Raw genomic sequence first — 19,329 nt, 5'->3', positions numbered from 1 at the left:
ATGAATGCTAGCAGTGAAAAACTGAACAAACAGAAGTGATTTTATCTGGTACAGTTCCAAGGTAGAAAAAGTGGAGCAGGCGGGGCCTTGCACCCCTCCCCACCCCCCCATGGGGGGGGTGGCGGTGGTGGTAGCAGCACATATACAATCATAGTAAATTGGCAGAAGAAAAACACAACAGATTCCTGGCTGGAGGGGGAGAAATAAGGCAACGTGCATGGGGGAGCCCAGAAGGGAGACATGGGCCCCTCTGCTCCTCCCACAAGAGTTTCCCCTTTGGCCCCAAATGAAGACTTGGCTGGCAGCAGAGGCACAGCTGGGAGTGCCATGTCTTCCAGCTCCCTGGCTTTTCTGTTCTCTGTGCTCTGGGGCAAGGGAGTGCTGTGAAAAGGGAGACAAGTTGTTTCTGCACCAGTCCTGCTGTAGGCCACCTGTAAGACAAGATAGTTGGTTGTAAGGTTGGTTAGAGTTATTCTTAGTCCCTGGTCTGTGGCCCTTCTAGCTTCTTCCTAGTGTACCCCTGTAAGTTGCAGTAGTCAATACTCAAGCTGTGTTCCTGAGTAGATGGGCTACCTTGAAATTCACTCCAGTTGCCAATACTACTTGTTTTGTGGAGACAGTCTCACTCTGTCACCATGAGTAGTAGAGTATAGTGGATGTCATCATAGCTCACAATAACCTCAAACTCCTGGGGTCAAGTGATCCTTCTGCTTCAGCCTCCCGAGTGAGTAGCTGCCACAATGCCTGGCTAATTTTCTATTTTTAGTCGAGATGGGGTCTTGCTCTTGCTCAGGCTGGTCTCAAACTCCTGAGCTCAAGAGCTCAAGCCATCCTTCTGCTTTGTCCTCACAGAGTGCTAAGATTTTTTTTTTTTGAGACAGAGTCTCATTTGTCACCTTTGGTAGAGTGCCGTGGAGTCATAGCTCAAAGCAACTTCAAACTCCTGGGCTTAAATGATTCTCTTGCCTCAGCCTCCCAAGTAGCTGGGACTACAGGGGCCCACCACAACACTGGGCTATTTTTAGAGACAAGCTTTGGCTCAGGCTGGTCTGGAACCTGTGAGCTCAGGCAATCCACCTGCCTCAGCCTCCCAAGGCTGGGATTATAGGCGTGAGCCACAGCACCTGGCACAGAGTGCTGATATTACAGGTGTGAGCTACCATGCCCGACCCCAATACTACCTTTTCCCCTAAGTCTACTGCTATCTCTTCTAGCCTGGTGGTTTTAGCTTAGCTGTAGCACATTTACTTACCAGGGAAATAGATTATTCTATTTTCTTTGACTTCTCTTTTCTTGGCACCATTGCTTTGTGAATGTAAGGCAGTATGAATAAAAGGCTCAAGAAGAAGACGTGGCCAAGAAAATAGATGGATTTATACACCTGTGGGGGGAGAGAGGCTACTGAGGAAGATGTAAGGCACTGAGTGTCCCTTGCTGCTTGAGGGTACAATGATTCTGTCCCACTCTGGCAAGCAGGTGTTTACTTACCTTAAACCATTTGTCCCACGTGAAGAGGCAGAAGGCAGTCATGGAGTAACCCATGAAGAGCCAGTGGATGGTCTGTTGCACCAAATAGAAGAAAGGTTGTAGGACAGTAATAGAGGCCAGGTTGCTCAGGGCTGGGCTCTCTCGTATTAGCCTGGCAGCCTGGTGAGGAAGGAGGTAGGTCAACAGTGTCTTGTTCCTCTCATAGTCCCCTTTCACCCACACCCCTGAGGCCTACCTGTCTTTCCACAATAACAATGAGGAATTCCATCTGGAAGCAGACTAGGTATCCTGAGTGCAGGCCATGCCAGAGAGCCAAGAATAGCAACGAGAGACCCTGGGATAGTACTTTATTTCCCAGGAACTTGAGACGTTTGAAGAAGTAACTAGAGAAGAGGATGGGTAGGAATAAGCCTCAGATGGACAAATGCTTGTACCCCAGTGTATGTGAACCTGCATTTGGTTCTCATGTCCTAATGATAGCCGGCTCCTATTTGCAGACCCCAAGGGGTATGGGAGGCAGCAATGACAGATTAGTTTTAGAGATGGAAGGCAGTCTTGGTTTAGAAACAGAAGATAGACCCAAGAAATAGCTAGTGACTGGGCGGTGCCTGTGGCTCAAGGGGTAGGGTGCCGGTCCCATATGCTGGAGGTGGTGGGTTCAAACCCAGCCCTGGCCAAAAACCAAAAAAAAAAAAAGAAATAGCTAGTGACTGGGTAAGCCATCTGGTTCAGCAGGTAATGACTGTGTGCCTGATCCTGAAGGTCAGTGGTGGACCAGGCAGATTGTTTCCTACTTATTGGGTTCATGCTCTAAGGGTGGGGACAAGTGAGTAAACAAAGATGTTTATAAACAGGGCAATGGAGTAATACCTGACTCAAGTAATTTTTTTTTTTTTTTGAGAGAGTGTCTTACTATGTCACCCTGGGTAGCGTGCCATGGTGTCACAGCTCACAGCAACCTCAAACTCTTTTTGAGTTTAAGCGATTTCTCTTGCCTCAGCCTCCCAAGTAGCTGGGACTATAGGTGCCCGCCACAACACCTGGATATTTTTGGGCTATAGTTGTCACTGTTTGACAGGCCTGGGCTGGATTTGAATCTGCCCAGTGTATGTGGCTGGCACCCTAGTGACTGAGCTACAGGTGCCGAGCTTCAAGTCACTTTTTTTGAGATGGGTTTCCCTATATGCCCAAGCTTGGCCTTGAACTCCTAGGCTCACACCATCCTCTCACCTCAGCCTCCCAAGTAGCTGGGACTACAGGAGTGTGCATCCACTCCCAGCATCAAGGTACTTTTTTATCTTGCTTTTGTTTTCTGAATACAACAGGAACAATTTTTCAGTGTAGGGACAAAAATCAGTACATGTGAGAGTGACTGGAAGTTCTATCCAAGTGGGAAAGATAGAGGGGACATGATACATCCCTGCCTCCCCCATCTGGGAAAGGAATATAAGGAAGATCCAGGGTCCAGGCCTCCCCTGCAGTGGCTTACCGGGCCACCCACGCATTGGTGTTGATGTTGAAAGAGGCGATGGTGCCAGTGAAGCGAGGGGTTGTTTCAAAGAGCCACACCTTCATGTTGGCGCAGGCATCCCACTTTGCCTTGCCATTTTCTTCAAAGCCATTGAAGCCCAGCCCAGTCAAAATGCACACTCCTTCCTGAGAGAGAGAACAGCTCGATTAGGATTTTTGCTACCCTACCCCTGCCACAGGCCCCTACAGTACGTATAAATGTAACTTTCATCTTTTCTGCTTACCGTGACCAGCCAACAGGTGACATATTTGTAGAGCACAAACTTGCCCCAGACTAGCATATACATGCAGCGGAACCAGAAGGGGTGGTTCTTGAGAGAAGGAAGAGCACACGTGCGTTAGGGATGTCCCACAGCAAGGCAGTTTCCCTTAGTACCCTTCCTTTTCACACTTGGGGCTGGCTACGTCATACCTGTAAAAGTCCTGCTGTCAGATGTCCCCTGACAGTCCGCCCTGACTGCCTTCACACAGGCTGGGACGGAGAAGCAGGGGGCCCACCCCCATTCAGTGCCTTTTCCTGGAGAGTCCCAGGGACAGCACTGTCCTTAACTCTTGTCTCCTTTGCCTTCATTCACAAAGCACTGAGCATTTGAAATGCTAAGTACAGAGGGACTAGACATATCCACGTTTGATGTTACTTTAAGCAGAGAAACCTACCCAGGGTGGTCATGGAACTGTTGCTGGGCAGTAGCAAAGGCCACACTTCCCCTTCCCTTGGTTTCTGAATTCCCTAGAAGCCCCCAAATCTACCAGTGGAGAGAAGAAAACAAGCTGGAGAATCAGAAGCTGCTGTGCTCCGAGGAGTTACATGGATATAATAAAGCAAGCTAAGAGCTGCTCCTGGGGAAGGTAAGGGGTGCTAAAAGTGCACCTGGCACAGCCCTGTGCCCACGAAGTCGTTCAGTGCTGGCTGACGAGTGTGGCCCGGCCCGGCTGGCATTGACACCAACTCTCACAGATCTAGAGCAAAACCAACATGTATTTGTAGATGGCATTACCTACTTCTCTGCTATCTACGGGGATCCTTGCCTGTCCATTTTCTAGTTCTGGTGCAGTCATACTGCTGCTGCTTTAGTAACCACTCACTTCATAGTCTTCAGTGAGGAGATAGTCTTCTGTGATGTGGGGGCTGAGCAGAGTGTAGCCCACCAGGTAGACAAGGCCCAGACTCAGGCGCTTGAGAGCAGGTATGGTGCTGGAAAGGAACAAGCAGGGTCACAGAGGGCAGAGTCCATTCCCTTCACCCTCTTGACCTAAAGCTATGGAGGAGTGTTTTGGGGCATGGTTATTCACTTGAATGGGATGAGGAGCTCTGCTGCCCAAAGTCTAGACCGTGTCAGGGAAAGACATCTCCATGTGATTGGCTATGTAATGGGGCTTGCAAGCCTCGGAGAGTTCTGGGAAGGTTGGAGCAGCAAGGGAGTGTGTGGATGTGTCTTGTGCTGTTTACCACGCAGGGCTGCTGCTGATCATGAGGTGTCACTGGGGTTCTCAGTCTCCACTGAGACTGAAAACTCAGTGGATTAAGATAGAGATAACTAATTTGAATCTGTTCCTTTCTATCTTGGTTGACTTGATGCCAAAACAAAGGCTAGACAAATTCTCAGTGAAGGAATTCTTTTGGTAACTAACTGCTGTTTTCAGCTGATACATATATTTATCTACATTTTTATAAATTAACTATTTGTTTTATTTTATTTTAATTTTTTAAAATGAGGAAAGGGCTTTCAAGGCAGGGATGTGACTGGTTCAGGCATAATCCTATGGCATAAAAGTGAACTTTTATGTTCATGCTACAGGGTCAAAATGGCTGGTTGGAATTAAACTAAGCTGAACAGGGCACACTCCCAGCAGTGAGCAAGTAGACTGCCCATCACCACAGTCCAGAGCCTTTGTGACACAGATCCCTGTGCCAGGACCATGCTGGAGAATGCAGCCAGGGCTGGCCTTCAGGAAAGTCACTTCAGAGTGACTGCTGGGTGAGAAACCCACACAGAGGTCTTGACCAAGAGGGGCAATTACCTGTTTGGTATCTTCCCTGGTATGTCAGTCAGCTGTCCCTGCACCAGCTTCACGTAGTGGTTCATTGAGAACTGGGGACCTACCAAGAAGGCCCCATAGAAGTAGGAGAAACCAGCAACTTCCAGCAGGGAAGGGACACCCCGTATGGCATATTTCTGTTGCTCAGAGGACAAGGAATTCTATGCCAAGAAGAGAATGAATGGTTCAGGATGGCCTCGAATCTCCCTCCCAGTAGCCAGTTTGTTCCCCACCCTTGTGCCCCACTGACTGGGGTTCTTCAAATAGTCTTCTCTTTGGGGGATGAAAAATAGTTGGGTCTTGTGGAAATGAGGTGTGTAGGGGCAGCTTAACAACAGCTGGCTGTTACTGGTTTAGCAAATGCCTAGCTGCCACTGATCTGTGGACTTTGTGTAAGAGCCGGGCCAATTAGGTTTGTTGATCCTTGCTCAGTGCTGTTGAAATGGAGATCACACAGGCTGGGGAAAGAGGGCAAGGCTCTGCCCTGGTATTTGGGTCCAGCTTTTTTGTAACATTCTTTTCCTTCCCTCTGGTTAAATCCTTAACCTCTCTGCAGAGGAATGGGTACTTACCTGATCTTTCCCTCCGTCAAAGTAGTCAACAGCCAAACCTGAGCAGAGAGAGAAGGGGTGGGTAGAGTGGAGGGAGCAGACTTGCTAAGGACGTGGCCTGTAGACTGAGTGCAGCCAGGAGTGTAGGGGAAGCACAGACCAAGTTTGTGAGACATGGGTGGGTGGGTGGGTGGGGGAAGCCAGATGAAAGGAGGAAGGTGACCACAACTTACCAATCAGCTTTAAAGTCAGAACACAATGTGGCATTGTCCACTTGATATCATAGTTGCCAGTGGCTGTGTAATAATATCCAGCAAGAAGATAGGCCTAGAAAAGGGGGAGGCATTTATTCTACCATTTCTTTATTCTGCCAACTCTATTATTTATTTTCTCCCTGCTCATTAAAAGCTTTGAAGAAATTCCTACAAATGGAGATACTGAACCTCTAATAGGAAGAGAGTTGCTTAAGGCTTTTTAGTTAAACTGAGATGAGAATTTAGATGCTTAGTTTCTTTAGCTCATTCTAAGTTGGTCTTCTGTCTTGTCTCTGAGTGACTCCCCTCATGGACAGCTGGGCTAATCTTGGTGAGAAGCACAGCCTTAACAGCACAGCCTTTTTTTTTTTTTGAGACAGAGCCTCAAGCTGTCGCCCTGGGTAGAGTGCCATGGCATCACAGCTCACAACAACCTCTAACTCCTGGGCTCAAGCGATTCTTCTGCCTCCGCCTCCCAAGTAACTGGGACAACAGGCGCCTGCCACAACACCCGGCTATTTTTTGGTTGCAGCCGTCATTGTTGTTTGGCGGGCCTGGGCTGGATTCAAACCCACCAGCTCAGGTGTATGTGGCTGGTGCCTTAGCTGCTTGAACCACAGGCGCCGAGCCAATGGCACAGCCTTATGCAAAGGTTAGCTGGCCCCCTTCCTGACAGGTGGACACCTGAGGTCTGTGATGAGTGAACTGCCCAGTGCACTAAGAAGTGCTGCGAGAAGGGGTTGAAGTGAGGTCTCCTAGTTCACTGCTTTTTCTCCAGCACAGGCGGTTGCTGACCCTTGTCCCCTGAAATGCTGTCAGCCGTAACCTGAGCTGCCGAGGGAAAGACGTTTACCATCTGGAAGCAGAAGGTGGTAAGGATGGCAGTGACAGTGCGGCCCATTAGTCGAAGGATGAGGAACTGAAGCACAATACATAGCAGGGAGTGGTAGAACTGGGCTCCTGGATACAGAGGAGAGCAGAATTAAGCCTGGTTTTCCCACCCTTCCTGAGACTTCCAACCACAAAAACAATAAATATATAAAGAAAAAACTCTGGTATTGAGATATTTTTTCAGAATAATCTCATGTTTTGGAGGAAGGGATGGGAATTAATTGTACAGATATAAGGGATTATTAGGGTGTTACTCTATTTCTGAATGTTTGAACTAAGGAATGATTTTGAGTGGTGACTGCTTGGACCAGGCATTTAATTATAGCCACAGCAGAGAGAAACTATTGTTGTTCTGTGGATGGGGTCTGGCAAATGTAACCGCATCACAATATTTTTTTTTTTGTAGAGACAGAGTCTCACTGTACTGCCCTCAGTAGAGTGCCATGACATCACAGCTCACAGCAACCTCTAGCTCTTGGGCTTATGCGATTCTCTTGTCTCAGCCTCCCGACCATCTGGGACTACAGGCACCCGCCACAAGGCCCGGCTGTTTTTTGGTTGCAGTTTGGCTGGGGCTGGGTTTGAACCCACCACCCTCGGTATATGGGCCCGGCGCCCTACTCACTGAGCCACAGGCGCCACCCCCGCGTCACAATATTTTTATCTCATTGAGGAATGTAAAGGAAAAGTTAAACTGTGTTCTTGTTGTCCACACAACGCTCTCTCTGCAAGGACAGCATTTTAACTTCCATGAAAAGCTCTGAAGGGAATTTTGTTCAAGTTTGTTCTTTCCCAGGTCCCCACTAATCAGTCATTGCTAGCTCAGTTTACTCACCAAAGTTAAAATAAGCAATTGAGAGGCCTGTAAAAATGTGGAAGAGGTGGATGAGGTAGCTGTCCTTGTAGAAAAGGTAATGCCGATAAAACAAAGCAAAAGGATAACCTAGATGGGAGAAAGGTAAGAAGAGGGTTACTTGTGTCTGGGGCCATGCCAAATTTTTTTTGGAGAAGGGATCTTACCACAGGTTGCCCATGTTGGTCTTGAATTCTGGCTCAAGTTATCTTACTACCTCAGCCTTCGGAGTAGCTGGGACTACAGGTGTGTGCCACTGTGCTTGGGTTTCAATTTTGTTTGAGAAGTTTATCTGGCATGAAACAACTCAGAGGGAGAGAGAAAAAAATAAAAGAACATATATTCTCCGGATGTCAACAGAGAAGATAGTATGTTAATAGTATCCCCAAGAAAAATAATTTTTTTTTTGTTTTTTTTGATAGAGTCTCTTGTTGCCCTTGGTATAGTGCTGTGGCATCAGAGCTCACAGCAACCTCAAACTTCTTGGGCTTAAGCAATTCTCTTGCCTCAGCCTCCCAGTACCTGGGACTACAGGTGCCCACCACAATGCCTGGCTATTTTTTTGTTATTGTTGTCATTGTTGTTTAGTAGGCCCTAACCAGATTCAAACCCACCAGCCCTGGTATATGTGGCTGGCACCCTAACCACTGAGCTACGGGTGCCAAGACTCAAAATTTTTTTTTATACGGCTGGGCACAATGGCTCATGCCTGTAATCCTAGCACTCTGGGAGGCCGAGGTGGGTGGATTGCCTGAGATCACAGGTTTGAGACCAGCCTGAGCAAGAGCAAGACCCTGCCACTAAAAATAGCCAGGCATTGTTGTGGACACCTGTAATCCCAGCTACTTGGAAGGCTGAGGCAAGAGAATTGCTTGAGCCCAAGAGTTTGAGGTTGCTGTGAGCTGTGACACCAGGGCATTCTACTGAAGGCACTAAAGTGAGACTGTCTCAAAATTAAAAAAAAAGAAAAAAATTAGCCAGACCTAGCTGGAACACCTGTAGTTCCAGCTACTTGAGATGCTGAGGCAAGAGGATCACTTAAGCCCAGGTATTTGAGGTAGCAGCGAGCTAGGATGACACCACTGCATTTAGACAGGGCAACAGAGTAAAACCCTTTCCCTTAAAAAAAGCCACAATTGGTGGTGCCTGTGGCTCAAAGGAGTAGGGCACCAGCCCAATATACCGGAGGTGGCGGGTTCAAACCTAGCCCTGGCCAGAAAAAAAAAAAAAAAAAAAAGCCACTATTCAGGCTGGACATAATGGCTCATGCCTGTAATCCTAAAATCTGGAAGGGTGAGGTGGGTGGATCACCTGAGCTCAGAGGTTCAAGACCAGCCTGAGCCAGAATGAGACCTTGTCTCTAAAAATACCTGTTGTAATGTGCACCCGTAGTCCCAGCTACTTGGGAGGCTAAGGCAAGAGAACTGCTTGAGCCCGAGTTTGAGGTTGCTGTGAGCTATAATGCCATGGCACTCTACCAAGGGCAACAAAGTGAGACTCTGTCTCAAAAACAACAAAAAACAGGCTCACCACCTGTGACTCAAGTGGCTAAGGCACCACCCACATACATCTGAGCTGGTGTGTTTGAATCCAGCCTAGGCCCGCCAAACGACGATGGTTGCAACCAAAAAAATAGCTGGGCGTTATGGCGGGCGCCTGTTGTCCCAGCTACTTGGGAGGCAGAGGCAAGAGAATCGTTTGAGCCCAGGAGTTGGAGGTTGCTGTGAGCTGCGATGCCACCCAGGGCGACAGCTTGAGGCTCTGTCTCAAAAAAAAAAAAAAAAAAAAAAGTGTAAAAAACTATATAAGACAAAAGGCAAGGGGCTTGGGTGTTATCCTTATGGACTTAGTACATAGTTCTCGCCTTCTCTCCCCCGCCCCCCAACCTCCATTCTGGCCACGCAAAGGCCTGTTTTGCTGTTTCCTGTTTTCAGGTGTATTTTGGGGGAGGGGAGGCTGTTGAGTTTCAAATAGGTGAAGTACTGCACACTAGCAAACAGATGATAAAGAGATGGAGGAATTGGAAGAAAGTAAAAAAGATGCAGCAGGTTAGGACACCAAGACCATGACAGAGAACAGCAAAGCCTGGAAGAAAGCAGTGGGGAAGGAGGACTGTGCCGGGGTGAGTTGCTGTGACAACCGGGCTGATTTTGAGTATATAAACACCAAACCTTGCTCTTGGCTGCAGCTCAGCTCAGCAGGCTTGGAGCCTGACTGCCCAGCTGCCCCTTCAGGGATGTGCTGTTTTTAGGGATGGTGTTGTCCTACAAGCTGTTTCTGAATCTTTTTTTTTTTGCCTGAGCCAGTGCTTAATATGATGGTTACAGTTACCTAGAAAATCTATGAAAGATAAGCAAAGCACCTCCCCACTCATCAGAATCTCATTCAGTGGGTCAGAGTGGGAAAGGGATCTGTACTTTAAAGGATAGCAAAGCAATTCTGATAAGCAGCTACCAGCATTCAGCCCTGAGGATAAAATTCTCAGTGTGAAGTTTGGGGGCTGCTGTTTTTCCTTTAATAACACTGAACAGGGTCTTTAAGCAGCAACAAAAAAATTTAGAGTTGGGGCCTTGCTCTGTCACCAGCTCACTACACCTAGAATTCCTGGGCTCAAGTGATCTCACCCCCAGGAAGCTGGGACTACAGGTGTGTACCACCATGTCTGGCTCCCAAATTGGTTATATAAAGCTGGTCCAGAGGTTTTTAAGAACTTGTCTGGCAGTACTGTGTTTCTTCTTTTTGACTGTTTAAAGGAGGCCCTTTAGAAACCTTCTAGCAGATGAAGGATGATGAAGGTACAGTGCACCCTAACTAGAGGACCTGCATACTGGAATGGGAGCTCTCCAAGAGCTAAAGTGAGGGACATTAAAAAATGCTGTCATCTTTGCTCGCTTCGGCAGCACATATACTAAAATTGGAACGATACAGAGAAGATTAGCATGGTCCCTGCGTAAGGATGACAAGCAAATTCGTGAAGCATTCCATATATATATGAAAAAAAAATGCTGTCATCTTTAAAGTAGGCTGCTGGGATACATTTAATTTGGCCCTCTTCAGGGGTTGTAATCAAGGACATGGAGTGGACACAGCGCTGCATTCTCCAGCCTCTGGATATTTATGCAGATCCTAGTGCCGTTTGTGTCAGGGACCAGGACCTATCACAAGCAGCAGTGCTAGAGTGAAATCTTACTTCCTGTACAATATTTTTCTTTCTTTTTGAGACAGGGTCTCACTATGTCATCCTTAGTAGAGTGCTGTCGTGTCACAGCTCACAGCAATCTCAAACTCTTGGATTCAAGCGATTTTCTTGCCTCAGCCTCCCAAGTTGCTGGGATTATAGGTGCCCACCACAATGCCTGGCTATTTTATTGTTGTTGCAGTTGTCACTGTTGTTTAGCAGGCCTGGGCCAGGTTTGAACCTGCCAGCCTGGGTGTATGTGGTGGGTGCCCTACCTACTGAGCTACGGGTGCCACCAGTCGTACCATTTTCTATTTTGGCTGGTTATAACTACAATTTGTATAGGTCTCACTAAACTTATAAAAACATTTTTCTGTCTCTTCTGAAGGCTCCGAATATGGCTGGGCTTTGGGATTCAGTCTTGGCCCTCCATTATTCTTGCTATACTTTCTCTTTGGAAACTCCCATCTCCTCTTGTGTAACATAATATGATCCTTATGCCCAAGAGAGAGCCACATTTTTAGTCCTAATGTCTCAAATTTCAATTCTGCATCTTCCAGTTCACTAGACATTTTTAGTTTGATATTTCATACCATCTCAAAGTCTATATAACTAAAGCAAGACTTTCTTCCTAAATCAGCCTTCTCTAAGCTTCTTTTTTTCTATTAATGGTCATTCTCCAGGTCACACAACATTTAAAACCATGAAGTTGACTTTGACCCTTCCCTTTCCTTGCTTTTCTGGACCTAGTCATCAAAGCCTATTGAATCCTCCTTTCTAATGTCTCTCACTATCATCTCACCGCCACCCCTTTTTGGTGCTAATTTGCAGTTAACGCCTGAAGGATCTCACCTGTAAGGCCTTGGACCTGAATTCCACCTGCAGCTACATCCTCCCAACAATCCTACACCAGAGTACTCTTTCTTCAACTCCTGCTGAGGAACCATCAACGACCCCCAGGTAACTAAACTGAGTCCCAATCTCTAACCTAAACTCAGATTTAAAGTCTATCTTCTAAACCACATTTCTAGTCAAAGCTTCCATTTCTCTGCTTCAGTTAAATGATCTGCTTCCTTTTGCCCAAACATGCCTTATGTCTTTTTGTCTCTATACCTTAGCTGATACCAATGCTTTTGGGTAGAATATCTTCTCTAGCCATGCCTGGACTAAGTGACATCATGTTTATTTTTCTTTCTTTCTTTTCTTTTTTAGAGACTACTTTGTCGCAGTTGGTAGAGTGCTGTGACATTACAGCTCACAGCAACCTCCAGCTCTTGGGCTTAGGCGATTCTCTTGCCTCAGCCTCCCAAGTAGCTGGGACTACAGGCGCCCGCCACAACACCCGGCTATTTTTTGTTGCAGTTTGGCCAGGGCTGGGTTTGTACCCACCACCCTTGGTATATGGGGCCAGCATCCTACTCACTGAGCCATAGGCTCCGCCCATTATTTTTTTTGTGTGTGTGGTTTTTGGCTGGGGCTGGGTTTGAACCTGCCACCTCCGGCATTTGGGACCAGCGCCCTACTCCTTGAGCCACAGGCACTGCCCCCATTATGTTCATTTTTCATACCCAGCTCCACTGTCTCCTTCTCTAAAACTACTTCAGTACACAATGAACTCATGCCCCTGTGTATTAAGAATTCATGAATTGTTGGCTTGGTGCCCGTAGCTCAGTGGTTAGGGCACCGGCCACATACACTGAGGCAGGTGGGTTCCAACCTGGCCCAGGCCTTCTAAACAATGACAACTGCAACAAAAAAATAGCCAGGTGTTGTGATGGGTGCCTGTAGTCCCAGCTACTTGGGAGGCTGAGGCAAGAGAATCGCTTAAGCCCAAGAGTTTGAGGTTGCTGTGAGCTATGACATCACAGCACTCTACTGAGATTGACATAGTGAAACTCTAGTCCCCTCCACCCAAAAAAGAAAGAAAGAAAGAATTCATGAGTTGGCCAGGCACAGTGGCTCACGCCTGTAATCCTAGCACTCAGGGAGCCAAGGCAGGTGGATTGCCTGAGCTAACGGGTTCAAGACCAGCCTGAGCAAGAGCAAGACCCTGTTTCTATGTCAGATATTTGATTTAGAGCACCAGTTTCTTCATATGTAAAATGGGGATATTAAAAGTACCTGCCTCAGTGAGTTGTTTTATGGACTGAAGAGGATAATGCATAAAAAGTAGTTAGTACAGTACCTACAAAGTGTTTGCTAAATTATATTAGACATACACACTCATGAAATGTTAAGAGGACAGTAAAGCAGATCTTACGTGAGAAATTCCGGGGCAACTGGATCTCAGACCTTCTAAATGTAATCTTGATACACTATGACAATCAAATGACTAAGGGATTTACCTCTATCTGCAATTCTAAGAAAGATTAATTTTATATTTATTTTATAAGGGTACTGATATGGCTTGGCAACACCACTTCCTCTAAATTGTACTTTTAAAAAAGTATGTAACTGGTGCCTGCGGCTCAGAGGAGTAGGGCATTGGCCCCATATACCAGAGGTGGCGGGTTCAAACCCAGCCCTGGCCAAAAACTGAAAAAAAAAAAAAAAAAAAATTAAAAAAAGTATATACATTTTTTTTTTAATATATATATATTTTTTTTGTAGAGACAGAGTCTCACTGTACCGCCCTCTGGTAGAGAGCGGTGGCGTCACACGGCTCACAGCAACCTCTAACTCTTGGGCTTACGCGATTCTCTTGCCTCAGCCTCCCGAGCAGCTGGGACTACAAGCGCCCGCCACAACGCCCGGCTATTTTTTTGTTGCAGTTTGGCCGGGGCTGGGTTTGAACCCGCCACCCTCAGCATATGGGGCCGGCGCCCTACTCACTGAGCCACAGGCGCCGCCCAAAAAAAGTATATACTTTTTTAAAAAATTACTTTTTTATTGGCTCGGCACTTGTGGCTCAAGCAGCTAAGGTGCCAGCCACATACACCTGAGCTGGCAGGTTTGAATCCAGCCTGCGCCTGCCAAACGACGACGGCTGTAACCAAAAAAACAGCTGGGCGTTGTGGGCACCTGTAGTCCCAGCTACTTGGAAGCCAGAGGCAGGAGAATCACTTGAGCCCAGGAGTTGGAGGTTGCTGTGAGCTGTGACACCACAGCACTCTACCCAGGGCGACAGCTTGAGGCTCTGTCTCAAAAACAACAACAAAAAATTTTCTTTTTTCTTCTTTTTTGTTTTTTTTAAGAGAAGGTCTTGCTGTTGTCCAGGCTGGAGGGCAGTGGTGTCATAGCTCACTGTAGCCTCAAATTCTTGGGCTCAAGCAATCTTACTGCCTCAGCCTCCCAAGTAGCTGGGAGTACAGTATGTGCTACCATGCTCGGCTGTGATAAACTATTAAATTATGGCACTGAATGGACAGAAGACTTGGGAGTTAAGGTAGATCTCAGTTTAAATACTAGATCTAGGGTGGCACCTGTGGCTCAGTGAGTAGGGTGCCGGCCCGATATACCGAGGGTAGCGGGTTCAAACCCGGCCTCGGCCAAACTGCAACCAAAAAATAGCCGGGCGTTGTGGCGGGCGCCTGTAGTCCCAGCTGCTCAGGAGGCTGAGATAAGAGAATCACGAAAGCCCAAAAGCTGGAGGTTGCTGTGAGCCATGTGACGTCATAGCACTCTACCGAGGGCGGTAAAATGAGACCTGTCTCTAAAAAAAAAAAAAAAAAAAATCCTAGATCTACTGCTTACTAGGTGTCACTTCAAGGTGGTTTATTAGTCAAGCTTTTTGGTTCTCAGTTTCAATAGTAAAATGAGTATTTACCTTAGGGTTTGTGTGTATTAAGCACGACACATAACAAATGCTCAATAAATGTGAGACTGCCTGTAATCCTAGCACTCAGGGAGGTTGAGGTGGGAGGATCGCTTGAGCTCAAGAGTTTGAGACCAGCCTGAGCCAAAGCAAGACACTGTCTCTTTTAAAAATAAAGAAATTAGGGTGGTGCCTGTGGCTCAAAGGAGTAAGGCGCTGGCCCCATATGCCAGAGGTAGCGGGTTCAAACCCAGCCCCGGCCAAAAACTGAAAAAAAAAAAAAAAAAAATTAGCTGGGCATGATAGCATCTGTAGCCCTAGTTACTTGAGAGGCTGAGGCAGGAGGACAGCTTAAGCCTAGGAGTTTGAGGTTGCTGTGAGCTAGGCGGATGCCACAGCACTCTATCCTTATGTCAGCAAGACTCTGTCTCAAAAAAACAAACAAAACAAAGTGTGATTGCTTCATCTTTGCTTGAATAGTGTGAAGTACCCAGTAATCTCATCTCATATCCTATAGTTTTAAATACTATCTATACACAGATTTCTCCTAAATTTTCATCTCTAGCCTACACGTCTCCTCTGGAACTCCACACTTGGATAGCCCACTTGACACCTGCAATAGGTGCATGCCTAATGGGATACCTCAAACTTCACAGATCCCACACTGAACTGCTGACTTCCCTCCCTTGTTGAACCTGCTCCTCTCCTATCTTTCCTCATTTCAGCAAGTAGTAACTGCTAACTCTCAGGTCTGAAACCTTGCAACCATTCATGACCTCCCTCCTCTCTGCCCTTAATCCAACCAACAGCAAATCCTATTTGTTCTACTTTTAAAATAAATCCAGAATCTGTCTACTTCTCTCCACCTGTACCGGTCCCTCTGCCCAAGTCGCCACTATCTCTGGCCCTCTGACTGATCTCTTTTTTGCTCTTGTCTCCCTTCAGTTTAATTATTTACTTTTTTTAGAGACAGAGTCTCACTTTATTGCCCTCGATAGAGTGCCATGATGTCACAGCTCACAGCAACCTCAAACTCCTGGGTTTAGGTGATTCTCTTGCCTCAGCCTCCTGAGTAGCTGGGACTACAGGCACCCGCCACAATGTCTGGCTATTTTTTGTTGCAGTTTGGCCAGGGTGGGGTTCGAACTTGCCACCCTGGGTATAAGGGGCCAGCGCCCTACCTACTGAGCCACAGGCGCCTCCCCCTTCAGTTTTATTTGTTTTTTTTTTGAGACAGAGTTTCACTTTGTCACCCTCAGTAGAGTGCTGTGGCATCACAGCTCACAACAACCTCCAACTCTTGGGCTTAAGTGATTCTCTTGCCTCAGCCTCCTGAGTAGCTGGGACCACAGGCACCCCCTATGATGCCCGGCTTTTTTGTTGTTGTAGTTGTCATTGCTGTTTTAGCTGGCTGGGGCTGGGTTCAAACCCACCACCCTCAGTATACGGGGCCGGCATCCTACCCACTGAGCCACAGGTACTGAGCCACTGCCCCCCTTCAGTTTATTCTTTTTTTTGTATTTTTTTTTTTGGCTGGGGCTGGGTTTGAACCTACCACCTCTGGTATATGGGGCCGGTGCCCTACTCCTTTGAGCCACAGGCGCCGCCCCCTTCAGTCGATTCTTAACACAGCATCCAGAGAGATTCTTTCATAAGTCAGGGCCATTCATTCTTCTGCTCAAAACTCTCTGAAGCCTCCAATCTCACACAGAGCAAAAGCCCAAGTCCAGCCCCTACTGTCCTCTGACTCATTTCTCACTCTTCGGTTCACCATTCTGCTCCATCCACAAAGTTCTCCCTTCCCCTTCCTGGAATACTAGGCATGTCCAACTTTGGTGTCTTCACATAAGGAGTTCCTTGCCTGAAAGGGTCTTTCCACAGATACACTCTATATACTTCAGATCTTTACTAAAACATCACCTTGACCATCTTATCTAGAATTGCACACAACATTACCCCTCCCCACCTCTATAAAACTCTCCTGACATATACTTCTTGTTCTTCTTTCTTGTTTTATTTTTTCTAGTGTTCTTGTCAGCACTTATTGTTCCCTTTTTTTTTTTTTTTTTTTTGAGACCAAGTCTCACTCTGTTGCCCCAGCTAGAGTGCTGTGGCATCATCATAGCTCACAGCAACCTCAAACTCTTGGGCTCAAGCAATCCTCCTGCCTCAGCCTCCAAAACAGTCAGACCATGGACACCTGCCACAATGCCTAGCTAGCTTTTTCTATTTTTAGTAGAGACAGGGTCTCGCTCTTGCTCAGGCTGGTCTCAAACTCATGAACTCAGGCAACCCACATGCCTCGGCTTACCAGAGTGCTGGGATTACAGGTGTGAGCCACCGCACCCGGCAGCACTCTTTAACATACTACATATTATACTTATTCACCAATCTTTTAAAAATTTATTTATATTTTTTAATAGAGGGAGGCTCGGCACCTGTAGCTCAGTGATTAGGGTGCCAGTCACATACACCGAGGCAGGCAGGTTTGAACCCAGCCTGCTAAACAACAATGACAACTGCAACAAAAAAATACCCTGGCATTGTGGTGGGTGCCTGTAGTCCCAGCTACTTGGGAGGCAAGAGAATTGCTTAAACCCAAGAGTTAAGGGTTGCTGTGAGCTGTGATCCCACAGCACTCAACCCAGGGCGACATAGTGAGACTCTGTCTCAAAAAAAAAAAAGAAATAGAGACAGGGTCTCTCTTGCTTGATCAAACTGGTCTTACGCTCACACAAACCTCCCACCTTGGCCGCCCAGAGTGTTAGGATTACAGGTGTGAACTACTTCACCCAGCTTTATCAATTTTTGAAGGCAGATATTGTTGTTTATTTTTGGTCCTTACTGTACACTAGTTCCTAGTACAGTTCTTGGTACACTGAGGTTCTCAAAAAGTATTTGTTGGGCGGCGCCTGTGGCTCAGTCGGTAAAGGTGCCGGCCCCATATACTGAGAGTGGCGGGTTCAAATCCGGCCCTGGCTGAACTGCAACCAAAAAATAGCTGGGCATTGTGGCGGGTGCCTATAGTCCCAGCTACTCGGGAGGCTGAGGCAAGAGAATCGCTTGAGCCCAGGAGTTGGAGGTTGCTGTGAGCTGTGACGCCACGGTATTCTACTGAGGTGACAGTAAGATTCTGCTTCAAAAAAAAAAAAAAAAAAAGGGGGTGGCACCTGTGGCTCAACGGAGTAGGGCACCGGCACCATATGTCGGAGGTGGTGGGTTCAAACCCGCCCCGGCCAAAAACTGCAAAAAAAAGATAAGATAGGATTTTATTAGACAGAAAGGAATACAGAAGGAGTAAAAAAGCGCCAGTGCTTCTACTTTCACTTTTTAATTCATATGAACATAGAGCATACTTCTCTGTCATGACAACCATCTTCTTTCTGAATTCTACTTTTAAGATGGATAGATAAGGCCATCAGTTTGTTGTCTAGATAAGATAAAGTATTGCTTCTCTTTGCTTTACTTGGGTGGCCTTCTGTGAAATTTTTATACTTGGAATAGGCAACCCACCATCCTTTTTTTCCTTCTTTAAGGCTAGTGAAGGGTGATGTTAAGGAAAAAAAAAAAAAATATATATATATGTGTGTGTGTGTATATATATATTCGTTTTCTGTTGCTGCATAGCATCAAGCGATTTTTTTTTTTTTTTTTTTTGAGATAGTCTCACTATGTCGCCCTCAGTAGAGTGCTATGGCGTCACAGCTCACAACAACCTCAAACTCTTGGGCTTAAGCAATTCTGTTGCCTCAGCCTCCCAAGTAGCTGGGACTATAGGTGCCCACCACAACATCTGGCTATTTTTTTGTGGTAGTTGTCATTGTTGTTTAGCTGGCCCGGGCTGGGTTTGGACCTGCCAGCCCCTGTGTATGTGGCTGGTGCCCTAACCACTGGGCTACGGGCACCAAGCCAGCATCAAGCATATTGATTTTTGACAATTTTACAGTACATAGGGAAGTTGAAATTCCGGATTGGATTTCCTTAAAGCTATCCATGTCCAGGTGTCCCTGGAAAGTCTGTATATCACTAGGAGACCCTAATGGAAAGACTACTGATCTCAAAGTTCCATGTCTCGGTGATTAGGAGGGTGCCACTAATGGGGACAAAAAGATTGGAGAGAACTGGCTCTGGTGGTGGTGTTGCTGGTGATAGCTGAAGCCAGAAAAAAACTCTCACAGGAACAGGCCATGAACGAAGGGCAAACCAAGGGTTGAATCATGGGGAATGCCTATCTAAAGGCAATAGAAGCAAAAGAAACCAAGACAAGACAGAAAAACGAGAAGGTTAATCAGGATAGAATATGTGTGAAAAAGGAAGAATAATATTTCAGGTAGGAAAAGAGTTTAAGAGCACCAAACATTACAAAGTCGAAGGAGAATGAGGAAAAGGAAAACATCACTGTATTTCACAATAAAGTCATTAGTTACTTTGAAATAACAGTGGCATGATGGATGAGGAGAGTATATGAGCTGCAGGAAAAAAAGGAGTTATTAGAGAGAAGGAAAACCCTGGCTATTCCCCTCAGACTGGAGGAAAAGGCAAGGAGACTAGCATAAAAACACAGTGGGCAGATGGAATTAAGGGTCATCTCTTGGAAAGAACCCAGTGTGGGTGAAGCAGAATGAGACTGGGGCTTGAGGGAAAAACATAGCCTGTCCCCAAGGAATCAATCAAGCAAGAATAATCTGCTGTGAATTATATCAGATGGCCACATTCTAAGGTCTATTAAATACCTGCCTGCTCTTCTTTTTTTTTTTTTTTTTTTGAGACAGAGTTTCACTTTATGGCCC

General features: G+C 46.5%; 1 protein-coding gene and 1 non-coding gene across 2 annotated transcripts in view; one reads left to right on the top strand and one right to left on the bottom strand.

Moving 5' to 3' along the window:
- Positions 1-14: 14 nt before the first annotated feature.
- The window catches only part of LPCAT3 (lysophosphatidylcholine acyltransferase 3), a 37,875-nt gene continuing 18,560 nt past the window's right edge, over positions 15-19,329 (bottom strand). The window contains exons 2-13 of the mRNA XM_053556781.1: positions 7,590-7,697; positions 6,717-6,823; positions 5,843-5,936; positions 5,631-5,668; positions 5,041-5,219; positions 4,105-4,213; positions 3,243-3,329; positions 2,978-3,144; positions 1,724-1,871; positions 1,489-1,647; positions 1,253-1,381; positions 15-431 (exon numbers count right to left, since the gene is read on the bottom strand). Of these exons, the coding sequence (XP_053412756.1) occupies positions 1,265-1,381; positions 1,489-1,647; positions 1,724-1,871; positions 2,978-3,144; positions 3,243-3,329; positions 4,105-4,213; positions 5,041-5,219; positions 5,631-5,668; positions 5,843-5,936; positions 6,717-6,823; positions 7,590-7,697 (1,313 nt within the window). The 3' untranslated portion in view covers positions 15-431; positions 1,253-1,264. The remainder of the gene's footprint in view (positions 432-1,252; positions 1,382-1,488; positions 1,648-1,723; positions 1,872-2,977; positions 3,145-3,242; positions 3,330-4,104; positions 4,214-5,040; positions 5,220-5,630; positions 5,669-5,842; positions 5,937-6,716; positions 6,824-7,589; positions 7,698-19,329) is intronic.
- Positions 10,492-10,598, top strand: LOC128562865 (U6 spliceosomal RNA). Its single transcript, XR_008373564.1, has one exon. It is a non-coding gene; the product is annotated as a U6 spliceosomal RNA (small nuclear RNA).

The sequence above is a fragment of the Nycticebus coucang genome, chromosome 12 (genome assembly GCF_027406575.1).
Source record: "Nycticebus coucang isolate mNycCou1 chromosome 12, mNycCou1.pri, whole genome shotgun sequence".
Lineage (NCBI taxonomy): Eukaryota > Metazoa > Chordata > Mammalia > Primates > Lorisidae > Nycticebus > Nycticebus coucang.
This window is presented reverse-complemented; position numbering and strand designations above follow the sequence as displayed.